This window comes from Daphnia pulicaria, chromosome 7 (genome assembly GCF_021234035.1).
Source record: "Daphnia pulicaria isolate SC F1-1A chromosome 7, SC_F0-13Bv2, whole genome shotgun sequence".
Lineage (NCBI taxonomy): Eukaryota > Metazoa > Arthropoda > Branchiopoda > Diplostraca > Daphniidae > Daphnia > Daphnia pulicaria.
This window is the reverse complement of record NC_060919.1, coordinates 18,870,890-18,884,253: the sequence shown is the minus strand read 5'-3', so window position 1 is coordinate 18,884,253 and position 13,364 is coordinate 18,870,890. Positions and strand designations below refer to the sequence as shown.

Sequence of the window (13,364 nt, the reverse complement as noted above, 5' to 3'; positions counted from 1 at the left end):
GCATCAAGTTGAGCGTCAATGAAAATAATTGTATTACTTTTGCCATTTTTGGAGGTATGTCTTTTGTGTAACGAACAGTCGACAACCGGAGAGGAGCTAACCTGCGATGCGTATTTGTTTATCAGATGTGAACCTTAACCGGGCTGTACCACTGGGATATTGAGCACCGGGTGTCGACGGCTTATGTTCGTATTTGTGTTTAGTTTTAAGCTTTTTGAACATTTGTGCGGTGTAAAGTCCTCCAAAAGCCCTCCAAAAAGCCCTCCACTGATAGTAGCGAATTTTTTTTGGAAAATTAGGGGTTATTTTGCTGATCTGAAAATGCCACCGCGTCGCGAATTAACTCGAGAGGAAAAGGATGAGAAGAATAGGAAGGCTAGGGAAAAAAGAAGTCTCGAAGACCCGGAGGCAAAACAAGTTAGATTGGCGGCTCAGAGGGAAAAGGCCAAGTTCGTCCGTGAAGAGAAGCGTCGTCGGCTCAATCCCGAAGATGATCAGGCTGCAAAGAATTTGAAGGCGCAAAAGGCGAGAGAAGACCGTCAGGCAGAGGCACCTGACGAAAGAGCGTTGAGGCAGAGGTTAGATGCGGACCGGAAAAGAGTCGCCCGTGCTAGCGAGACGGGAGTTGAGCATCAAGCTAGGCTGCTCGATCAAAGAATCCGGCAGCAACTCCTTAGGCAGGAGCAGAATGAAGAAGATGATCGTGCTCGACTGTTGGCCGAGGAGGAGCGGGTAGCAGTTCTTCGGCACGGAGAACAAAATCTGCACGAAGAAGAAAATCGTATTCGATTGGATGCTGAGGCAGAGCGGCAGGCTGGTCTTTTTCAATCAGAAGAAAATCGTTTGCGATTGGAAGCCGAGGCAGAGAGGCAGGCTGGTCTTCTTCAAACAGAAGAAAATCGTGTTCGATTGCAGGCCGAGGCGGATCGGCAAGCTGCCCTTCGTCAACAAGAAACGGCATCTATCTTGCGAGCGATGAATCAGAGAACAACGTCTGATCGTTCAACGGTTGTTCTTGCCAATGATGCTGTGGCAGAGCGTCCAGCAAGACAACAACACCAGGCAGGAAAGACAGCTGTCGGCAACCGAGAAACTCCTGAAGAGCAACGAGCTCGATTGCAATCCCAGGCATTACGGATGAGAATTCTGCGGCAAGATGAATCTGAAGAAGAGAGATCAGCTAGGCTTCGAGATCAGGCCTTGAGGCAAAAAGCTCTGCACCACGAAGAATCAGAAGCAGAAAAGTTGGCTCGACTACGGGAACAGTCATTACGGCAAAAAGCTCTGCGGAACGGGGAATCGGAAGCAGAGAAATCAGCTAGGCTACGCGAACAGGCTCTGCGGCAAAGTTCCTTGCGTAGCGAAGAATCGGAAGCAGAAAAAGCAGCTAGGCTGCGTGAAAAGGCTCTGCGGCAAAGTTCTCTGCGCAACAAGGAATCGGAAGCCGAAAAATCAGCCAGGCTTGGCGCACAGTCTCTGCGGCAAAGTTCTCTGCGCAACGAGGAATTGGAAGCCGAAAAAGTAGCTAGGCTGCGCGAACAGTCTCTGCGGCAAAGATGTCTTCGGAATCAAGAAATTGAAGCAGAAAATGTGGCACGACTTCGTGATCAATTAGTCCGTCAGGAAGGTTTACGCGACAACGAAACTGAAGAAAGCAATCTTTCTCGACTTCAGGATCAGTCATCACGCCAGGAAGTCGTACGAGAAAAGGAAACCACAACGGAACGAATAGAGCGCGCCATCTCTGATAGATTTCGTCAGCAAGTCAATGTGTTCGACGAAATTGAGCAGGAAGGTCGCGTTGAACACTCTGATTTCATGGCTGATTACAGAGCGACCGAGAACGAAGAAGAAACTGCTATGAGGCGTGAAGAGGATCGGCTTCGAACAGAGTTACGTCGAGAACTTGAAGAACAACGAGAGCGAGAAAACGAAGAATTGCGAGCCAGGGATGCACTTGATCATGGCGAAATTAATCCAATTGAAAATGAAGAAGACGAAGCTCTTCGTTTGCAGTTGATGACTGAACGCGACCGGCGTGGAAATCCAAGAACTCATCGGCAGGCTTGCAAAGAAATCGTGGCAGAGGACCGCGTTCACTTGCATGATTGCGGAGATTTGACCAAGATTTGCTCGGAATGTGATGCCAAACATTTCGCGAAAGAAATGCCGAAAGACAAGAAGTTCCAGCAATGCTGCGCAAAGGGCAATGTCATTCTTCCACCTGCTAAGCCGTGTCCAGAACCATTGGCCAGCCTCTTGCAAAACCGGCATCCCAAATCGAAACATTTCATGAAGCAGATTCGAAATTACAACAGCGCCCATGCTTTCGCCTCTATGGGAGCTAATTTTTCAACGCCGCCGGGTCGCGGCCCGACCTGTGTACGCATCCATGGTCAGATTTACCACCAAACTACTCCTCTCGGTCAGACGGCAAATCCCAGATACTCTGATTTGTATTTTTTGGATTCTGCGCAGGCTACTGATTTCAGGGCGAATATCGAAATGATGTCAGGTTGTTGTAGAACTTTGATGGAAGAGCTGGACGCTATGCTTCGAGAAATGAATCCTTACGCCTTGACCTACAAGATGATGCGTCAGGTTCTTGAAGAAGAATATGTTCAACGTGAAGCTGAAAATCTTCCTCACTACACTGTCGGCATGATCATCACTTGCGATAGGAGAAATGTCGACCAACGAAGATACAACTGTCCAACGGTCAACGAAATTGCTGTGGTTTTCAAAAGCACTGACGGTGAACCACCAGCCTACAGAGATATTCGTGGCCATCTCTACATTCCCGTCAGAGGCCGACGATTCATCCAGATTGACACAAAAAAGGTTATGTGTGATCCGATGTGTTACCCACTTTTATTTCCGAACGGTGACGACGGTTGGCAAATCAACATGCCTTATACCACCACCAGACGGAGAGAGAGAGATGAAGCGGCAGCAATGGCCATGATTGTTGAAGAAGATGAAGAGGAGCAGATTGATCCCTTGTGGCTCAACCCCAGAGTTTTAATTCGTGAGGAAATGGCCGCAGCAGATGGCAATGCTGTGATTGAAAATGAGACAGGTGAAGAACAAGAACCAGAAGCGGACGAGGAGAACGACGATCGACCACCGAACAGAAACAGAGGCCCACGCTCAAGAGTGACGCAAGCCGAATTTTACAGTTCGCGCATATCAGTTCGTGGTGATTTCAACAACGTTTTGGCTGGGGGTCCCGTCACTCAGATGTATTTTGTCGATTCTTACGTCAAGACCGAGGGGAGTCGCCTAGATTGGCTCAGACGAAACCAGAAAGAGCTGCATGTTGAGCGCTACTGCGGCCTGATGGATTACATCAACAATCGAGCAGAGAGAGCAAATTTGGCAGTTGGCTCGATCTACATTCTCCCTTCGTCTTTTATTGGCAGTCCTCGAGCCATGAAACAAAATTACCAAGACGCTATGGCAATTTGTGGAAAATTTGGCAAACCGACTTTTTTTGTGACGTTTACCTGCAATCCCAAGTGGAGGGAAATTGTTGCTAATATCCCAAACTACTTGACGGCTTCCGATCGTCCCGATATGGTCGCAAGAGTATTCCACTTGAAGAAGAAAGAGTTGGTCGACGACATCGAGAAAAAGCAAATATTGGGTTTCGCCGCGGCCAGAATCGAAGTCATCGAATTTCAGAAACGTGGACTGCCTCATTGCCACATGCTGGTGTGGGTCGACAGCCGTGACGCTCCTTCGACACCAGAGGATATGGATAAGACCATCTGCGCTGAAATTCCCGACAAGACACTCTATCCAAGACTTTACGACTCTGTTATGGCTCACATGATTCACGGTCCGTGTGGAGCCATCAACAAAAATTCTCCCTGCATGGATGAAGAGGGCTGCAGTAAAAAGTTCCCCAAAGACTTCAACGAAGAGACTATGATCAATGACAACGGCTATCCGACGTATAAAAGAAGAAACACTGGTGTTGTACATCGTTTGAAAAGGGGGCACACTCACTATGAAGTGGACAACCGATGGGTTGTTCCTTATAACCCTTGGTTGCTACTGAAATATGATTGTCACATCAACATCGAGTATTGCGCCAATATGACCACTGTCAAGTACATCTTCAAGTATGTGTACAAAGGTCACGACTGCAGCAACATTGAAACGAAAACTGGAACGCATCAGCAGGCTGGAGAAGAAAACGAGCAGGTTTTTGTTTGGGACGAAATCTCCACCTTTACGGACACCCGTTACGTCAGCGCGCCAGAAGCCGCCCATAGAATCTTCAAGTTTCCTCTCAGCGATCGTTCTCATACCATCACCCGACTAGCCGTGCATCTGCCTCTTGAACAGTCCGTCTTTTTCCAACCGGGCAACGAGGAACAGGCAGTCATCAATGCCGCGACCAAAGAAACGACGTTAACTGCTTGGTTCATCTTGAATCGGGATAATGAAGAAGCGAGACAGTATTTTTACCGAGAAATTGTCCATCATTTCTGTTTCGTTAGGTCGGGTGAACGTTATTATTGGAAACCACGAAGAAGAAATATTAAAATCATAGGCCGCTTATATACCGTGGGCGTCCGTCAAGTTGAGCGATACTGCCTTCGCTTGCTTCTCATCAACGTCAGAGGATCAACCAGCTTTGAAGATCTCCGCACGGTCAACGGTGTCCTTCTACCGACGTTTAAATCAGCCGCTTCTGCTTTGAATTTGCTGGAGGACGACAGCGTTTGGGAGAAGACCTTGGACGATGCCGCCGCCTTTGAAATGCCGGAGCGATTGAGACAGCTCTTTGTCGATGTCTGCCTCTTTTGCAATCCTACCGACGCTCTTCATCTCTTTGATCGGTCTCTGCCCCACCTTATGGAAGATTTCATTCGAACTGGTCACGATGCGGAAGTCGCCAAAAACTTGACTTTGAAATGGATTCAAGACAAGTTGATTCTCCACAATAGAACAATGGAAGAACTCTCTTTGCCTGTTCCTGACTTTCAGCTTATTCGCCAAATTATTGAAGCTCAACTCGAAGAGAATACTGCAATTACCCGGATAGAAAAGAGACGATTGGGTGAACTGATGGTTACTCAATTGAACGAAGGTCAACGAGCCGCCTATGATCAAGTCATGGCTGCCATCAACGACAACAACAACTCAGTTCCCCATCAGTATTTTTTGGATGGTCCTGGAGGTACTGGCAAGACCTTTTTGTACAACACTCTGATCACCGTACTGCAAGGCCAAGGGAAGACAGTCATCGCCGTCGCTTCTACCGGCATCGCTTCTACGTTGTTGATTGACGGCTCAACATACCATTCCCAATTTAAGATCTACCCTCCAATTACCGAAGTTACCAGATCGAAAATTGTAGATGGAAGCACTCTCGCTAATTTGATTTTAAGTGCCGTTCTCATCATTTCCGACGAAGCCACAATGAAGACAAATCACGCTCTCGACGCTTTTAATTTCCTCTTTCAAAAATTGGAAAAGAAAAATATACCTCATGGTGGAAAAGTCCTTCTTCTTGGTGGTGACTTTCGTCAATGTTTACCAGTCGTCCGACATGGAAACAGGGTGAAGGTGGTGGAAGCTACAATCCGAAATAACGCAACGTGGCCTCTGTTTCGTCATCTTCGTCTAACCCAGAATATGCGTACCGTGGCCGGCAATCAAGACTACGCTGACTGGCTTATTCAGCTTGGAAACGGTACTCTGCCAACGAATCCAAGACTTAACAATCCCGATCTCATCGAAATTCCTGCCGAATTTCTGGACTTTGGACGGAATTTGATTGAGTACGTCTTTGGTGTTCCTTCTCTTCTTTTGGATCCAGAGGTATCTCAGCAGATTTGCAGTCGAGCCATTCTCTGTCCGAAGAACGAAGACTGCCTACGGATCAACAATCAGATCATCAAAGACATGCCTGGAATAGTTCATCAGTACAAAAGCATCGACACGATTGATTCGGACGATCCTGAAGAAATTGCCAATTATCCAACCGAGATTCTCAACACCTTTAATGTGTCCGGAATTCCCACTCATGTTCTCAAGTTGAAAGTGGGAGCCATCATCATTCTGCTCAAGAACATTGATTCGCGTAAGGGTCTCTGCAATGGCACCCGTCTCATCATCAGGGCCCTCAGAGAAAATCTGATCGTTGCAGACATCGCTTCCGGCAAGAACAAGGGTCACACGGTTTACATCCCGCGAATGACGCTGTCGCCCACCGATTCCGATCTTCCTGTCACACTCAAGAGGCTCCAGTTTCCTGTGCTGTTGGCATTTGCCATAACCATCACCAAGTCACAGGGCCAGACTTTTGATCGTGTCGGCATTTTCCTCCCGGAGCCTATCTTTTCTCACGGTCAGCTGTATGTGGCTTTTTCACGTGCAACATCGAAAGAAGGTTCATAAATAATTTTATAGATTTTTGTTTACTTCTTTTACTTAATAGTATTTTTTACATTATTGTTTTTCTATTGGGGAAAAAACCCATAGGAGTGAAAGTCGAAATAGCTGAATCTGCAAAGCAAGGACGGCTTTTCAGAAATCACCTGACAGCCACTGAAGAGGAAAAAGAAAAAGTATTCACCGTCAATATTGTTTACAAAGAAGTCCTTTTGTAAACACATCATCATCACACAGTTAAACGACTTAATCCTTTATACCATTCGTCCGTAGTCAACCCCTGAAAACCTTACTGGATCCCTTTTTCCTTTCTATTCCTTTCTTTCCCAGCTTTTCAAACCCAAGAGGAACTAAATTCCGCCTCGGTCTACGGGCCAAAAAATGGAGCACGGGCATGGCCATGGGGTAGTACCCATGTGCGCTCAACCGTGAATTAATAATATTAAAGTGTATCAATAAATACCAAAAATAATTTAAAAAAAAACAAATTTCAAAATTTTCGCCAATGAAAAATATTTTAACAGTGTTTTACGAGCAATAAACATCAGTAAATGGTGTACTGGTTAGCGTACTTGCTTAAGGACAGTAATGGTAAAAGTTCAAGCCTGGCTGAGAGCCGTTATTTTTTTATATATTCTTCGGATTTCAAAACTGATAGTTTTCAAAGTATCGCACTTATAATGATGATGCCAAGTATTATTTCGCCGTTTATGAACGCTATAGCCACTACACATTTTTTTTATTTATCTGTTAATTAAAAATCGATTGATTGAAACGACCATTCGAACAGTAATTCACCCGCTTTGCTCATGCCGGGCGATTAATACAACCTTAGAATAAACCTTAAACATTGTCCGATAAACAGTCCAACAGATTTGATTACAACGAGCGATGAGTGACATCACTGAAAAAAGATTACGCATCGATGGTTCAAACCCACAGTCGGCTAATATCTTTCTGATGTAAAGAATAGCACGAGTAGCGACCGAATGATGTTTAGCGATCGGTAGCGATTTTAAAAAAATGTCTTCAAATCCAAGGACTTTAATTTTGCTCCAGCTGGGCGATATCCATGACAATATGTAAGTATGCGCTATGCACCTGGTCACGTCGGGACTTTAATAATCATACCGCTGTTGGTGTAGTGGTTAGAGCACTGGGTAGGTGACGCTAAGGTTGGTGGTTCAAACCCACTCTTGGCAAACAACTGTGTAATAATGCAAATATTCTTAAAAACGAATAATTCAAAAACCGATGCAAATAAATCGATTTTGCTCATGATGAGTTGTTACCATCACAATCTGTAAGTATGCGTTAACCTCCTGATCACGTTGGGACTTGATTTCCACCACCGCTGTTGGTGTAGTGGTTATAGCATTGTATTGGTAGTTCAATCATTGATGGTTCAAGCCCACTCTCGATAAACATCTATTACATGTAGAAAATAATCTCTCAATTGAGTAATTCTTATACTGATGCCTATAAATCGATTTTGCTCACGCTGGGCGATAACCATGACTATGTGTGAGTATGCGCTGTCAACTTGGTGACGTCGGGACTGTTGAAGTTAATGAGCACCGCTGTTGGTGTAGTGGTTATAACATTTGATTGATAATACAAAGGATGGTGGTTCAAACCCATTCTCGGAGAACAACTGTCTAATGAATCAATTATTTTCAATATCGATGAATTCACACACCGATGATAATATGTCGATTTTGCTCACGCTGGGCGATAACCATGACTGTGTGTGAGTATGCACTGTCCACTTGGTGACTCCGGGACTGTTGTCACTCATTATCACCGCTGTTGGTGTAGTGGTTAAAACATTGGATTGTTAATACGAAGGTTGATGGTTCAAACCCACTCTGGGCATTTAACTATGTAATGAAACAAATAGTTTTACAATAGAATAATTCTGATACTGATGCCAATTAATCGTTTTGCTCACGCTGGGCGATAACCATGACAATGTGTTAGGTATGCGCAGTCAACTTGGTCACAAAGGGACTTTTAACAAGAATGAGCATCGCTTTTGGTGTAGTGGTTATAACATTGGTTTAATTATTCCAAGTTCAGTGGTTCAAACTCACTCTCGGAAAACAACTGTCTAATGAATCAATTATTTCCAATATCGTTGAATTCAAACAGCGATGATAATAAGTCGATTTTGCTCACACTGGGCGATAACCATGACTATGTGTGAGTATGCGCTGTCCACTTGGTGACGTCGGGACTGTTGACGTTTCTGAGCACCGCTGTTGGTGTAGTGGTTATAACATGGGATTGGTAATACAAAGTAGGTGGATCTCACCCACTGTGGGCAATTAATTGTCTAATGAATAAATTAATACAATAACCGATGAATTCTAACACCATTGTAAATAAAACGCTTTTGCTCTCGCCGGGTGATAAATATTGCAAAGTTAAGTATGCGCTATACATTTGGTCAAGTTGGAAAATCGTCATAAACACTGCTGTTGTTGAAGTGGTTATAGATTTGGATTAGTAAGAAAAAGGTTAATGGAACAAACCCACTTTCAGGCAAATAACAATCGAATGAATAAAATAGTTCCCGGAACGGTGAATGATTACAATGATGCAAAAAAATCGATTTTGTTCTTGCTGGGCGATGAACCTCACGTTGGTAATTTTACCGCCGTAGGCAATTGCTCTTTTGAAAAGTTTGCATAAACAATGAGACTGTTGGTATAGTCAGAATTACTCGAGAAAAAATAACAGGAGATTAAGCAATAAAATGTTAGCAACAGCCATTCGTTTCGGCCCTGAATTTGCTATTTAAGACAGTTTACTGGCTTACGACTATCCATTCGTCGAGCTGATAAGCTTGCTTTTCTATATTCACTCAAAGAATGGTGGTTCAAACCCACTCTTGACAAACAATTGTCTAATGAAGCAAATAGTCTTTATTTCGCTAAATGCAAACTCCGATGTAAATAAAACGCTTTTGCTCACGCTGAGTGATAACTATGACAATATGTAAGTATGCGCTATCCACCTGGTCACCTCGGAAAATGATTTAAATAACGTAGTTGGTGAAGTGGTTATGGCATTGAATAGGTAAATTAAGGGTTGGTGGTTCAAATACACTCTCAGGAAAACAACATTGGAATGAAACAAATAGTTCCAGAAACGATGAATTCTTACACTGATGCAAATAAATCGATTTTGTTCTTGCTGGGCGATGATACTGAAAATTTTAAAGTATGCACTACCCATTAGGTCCCGTCGAGACTTGCATTGAATTATGCTTATTAATATTAATTTAATAATGCACCCATTTTCGTTTATTTTTGCTGACCATGACAATATAGATGTATGCAGAATCCATTTGGTCACATCAAGACTTGCAACCAAACACCGCTGTTGGTGTAGTGGTTATAGCATTGGATTGATAACTCAAAGCGTGGTGGTTCAAACCTACTTTCGGCAAACAACCGTCTAATGAAGCAAATTGTGTCAATATCGATAAAGTTAAACTACGATGATATTGAAACGCTTTTGCTCACGCTGGGTTATAACTATGACATTGTGTAAGTATGCGCTATCCACATAGTCACGTCGGAACTTGCTTACATACACCGCTGATGGTGTAGTGGTTATAGCATTGGATTGGTAATCCAAAGGATGTCGGTTCAAACCCGCTCTCGGCAAAACTATGTATGTAAAAATATGTCATGTAAAAGAATCGCAAGTTGGGTATGAATAAAGATTTGACACTGTAACAGTTTTGTCCGCACATTTAACGACGATTTATAGCAACTCTTGCAACATTCATTCACAACTCCATGGCTCAGTGGTTAGAGTGACGGATTCAGGATTCAGCGGACCAGTGTTCAAATGAAACTCAAGACAGTAACAAGTAAAATGAAGAATACACGGGCAGGTAATCAATAGGTAAGGGATAAATAGATGGGTAAAGTAAAGTGGGAACAAATACAGTAAATATCAATAAATGGCAAGTGGAAGACATCCAAATTCTGAATAAAACACAAGTCCCCGGTACCAAATCCCTAGAAAAATTACAAGTCCAAAAAAACCTAATAACCCCAACGGGCTTACAGAGAAAAACGACAGAGTCCTAAAATGAAACCAAAATATCACGTAAAAAAGTACAAGTCTAAAATCACACCCAAAATACCCAAATACCTGAGATGTGTCAAATCCAACACCACCAAACTCTGAAAAAACCAAGTCCCAAAAATAAACCCAAATGCCACCGATACTTGGTTGCAGCGAAAAAAACAAAGTCCAAAAAAAACACCCAAAAACCGACTGGCTCACGGTGGAAGATGTACAAGTCCATAAATGGATGAAAAAAAAAAGTCCCGGGCAGTAAGGAATTGGGCAGTGGGATTATACGAGTGGCGTTTTGCTGCATGTGTGCTGTGCTGTGCGCTTGGGTGATTGCGTCTAGCAAGGTGGTTCGCCGTCCTTGGACGGGCATCTGGTATACTAGTCTCTTTGCAACAACCCGCGGTGCGTCCCATTCAACCTTGACTTTGTCTGTGAAACTGTTTGTTTGTTTGTTTGTACGTTTGTTTGTTTGTGCATCCCGCTTTGCTGTTTGTCTGTAGCGGCGAGACGCATCCAGGTGCGAAAGATTAGAGTCGAGGCGCATTCATCGTTTAAGGCGCTTCACCCCACTCTCAAACACTCATCCATCTCTCTGCTCTGCTCGGTACTCTCAACTGCATCTCGCAGCTGCCGCTGTACATACCACATGAGCGCCACGAGGGTTCGAACCAAGTGGGGGGTTGGGGGTTGGAGATATTTGTTTTTTCCATTGGTAATTATCACACAATGTCCTCTATTAATTTGTATCGAGTGTTGGGTTTGAACCATGGCTTCGAATACTTGGTGGGTCCGATAGCGTTGCAACACGGTCCTCACCTCATACTCTAACCACTACACTATCAGAACTGATATTCATTCCAAGTTGAAACTCCATACAACTGCTGTCGTTGCGACTTTTGGTGCTTTTATAGTGCGCATCCACACACTACATCAATCCATCCCATGGCTTGCTACCGTATTTCATCGGCGCATGGTATAGTGGTTATAGTGCTCGCTTAGCATGCGAGAGGTCTGAGGTTCGATCCCGGATCAAGTCACATTCAATTTTATTGAACTGAAAGTAATTATTGGAAATTAATGGTCGCTTATCCCGGGGATTGAACCCGAGTCATCTGACATGGTTAGCGAACACTCTAACCACTGGACCACCAATTGATATGTGACTGTTACTTCAACTTCAAGTGACTCGGCACACACACACATGTCATCTATGCGGCTCGCCGTGAAAGACGAGACGCATGCCATCGTCGACTCATGATTCTGCATATAAACCCTGCTATGCTGCTACATTTCATCACCTCATGTTATAGTGGTTAGAGTGCTCGCTTGCAATGCGAGCGGTCCGAGGTTCGATCCCGGATCAAGTCACATTCAATTTTATTGAACTGAAAGTAATTATTGGAAATTAATGGTGGCTTATCCCGGGGATTGAACCCGAGTTCTCTGGCATGGTTAGCGAACGCTCTAACCACTGGACCACCAATTGATATCTGATTGTTACTTCAACTTCAAGTGACTCGGCACACACACACATGTCATCTATGCGGTCGCCGTGAAAGACGAGACGCATGCCATCGTTGACTCATGATACTGCATATAAACCCTGCCATGGTGCTACGTTCCATCAGCTCATGGTATAGTGGTTAGCGTGCTCGCTTGGAATGCGAGAGGTCCGAGGTTCGATCCCGGCTCAAGTCTTCACATTCGATTTTAATGAACTGAAAGTAATTATTTGAAATTAGTGGTCGCTTATCTCGGGGATTGAACCCGAGTCCTCTGTCATGATTAGCGAACGCTTTAACCTATGGACCACCAATTGATATCACATTTTTACTTCAACTTCAAGTGGCTCGACACACACATGTCACACACAGCTATGCGGCTCGCCGTGAGAGACGAGACGCAAGGCATCGTCGACTCAGGATTCTGCATATAACCCTTGCTATGTTAGTACTTATCATCAGCTCATGGTATAGTGGTTAGCGTGCTCGCTTAGCATGCGAAAGGTCCGAGGTTCGAACCCGGCTCAAGACATATTTAATTTTAATGAACTGAAAGTAATTATTGGAAATTAATAGTCGCTTATCCCGGGGATTGAACCCGAGTACTCTGGCATGGTTAGCGAACTCTCTAACCGCTTGACTACCAATTGTTAATTGAATGTTACTTCAACTTCAAGTGTCTCGGCACACACACACATGTCAGCTATGCGGCTCGCCGTGAGAGACGAGACGCATGCCATCGTCGACCCATGATTCAGCATATAAACCCTGCTATGGTGCTTCATTCCATCAGCGCATGGTATAGTGGTTAGCGTGCTCGCTCAGCATACGTGAAGTCCGATGTTCGAACCAGGCTCAAATCACAATTTTTAGTGAAATGAAAGTAATTATTAGAAATTAATGGTCTCTCACACCGGAAATTGAACCCAAATCCTCTGGCATAGTTAGCGAACATTTTAACCACAGGACCACCAATAGATATGTAATTGTTACTTAAACTTCAAGTAGTTTTGAACACACACATACATCAGCTATGTGGCTCGCCATGAGAGACGAGAAGCATTCCGTCGTCGACTCATTATTTTGATTTTGCTCACGCTGGACAGATAATAATAATGCACCCTATTTGTCTCACGACGGGCTGAAAGTAATTCACCCGATATATTGCTACTACCGTGCGATAAATTATTCACCCAGTTTTGCTAGCGCCGGACGGGCTTAAAGCTAAATTGCTCACGCCAGGCTGAAAATAATCAATTCTATGCTGCTCACGCCGGACACGACATAATTCATCCTACGATGCTCACGACGGGCTGACAATAATTCACCCTACATTGTTCACGCCGGACATAAAAA

General features: G+C 44.1%; 1 protein-coding gene across 1 annotated transcript; it reads left to right on the top strand.

Annotated features, from left to right (window-relative positions):
* The first annotated feature begins 321 nt into the window (after window positions 1-321).
* LOC124348809 lies at window positions 322-6,626 on the top strand. The gene is made up of 2 exons (XM_046799082.1): window positions 322-6,406; window positions 6,499-6,626. Exons 1-2 carry the CDS (start codon window positions 322-324, stop codon window positions 6,624-6,626), a joined length of 6,213 nt encoding a protein of 2,070 aa, XP_046655038.1.
* Window positions 6,627-13,364: the final 6,738 nt, after the last annotated feature.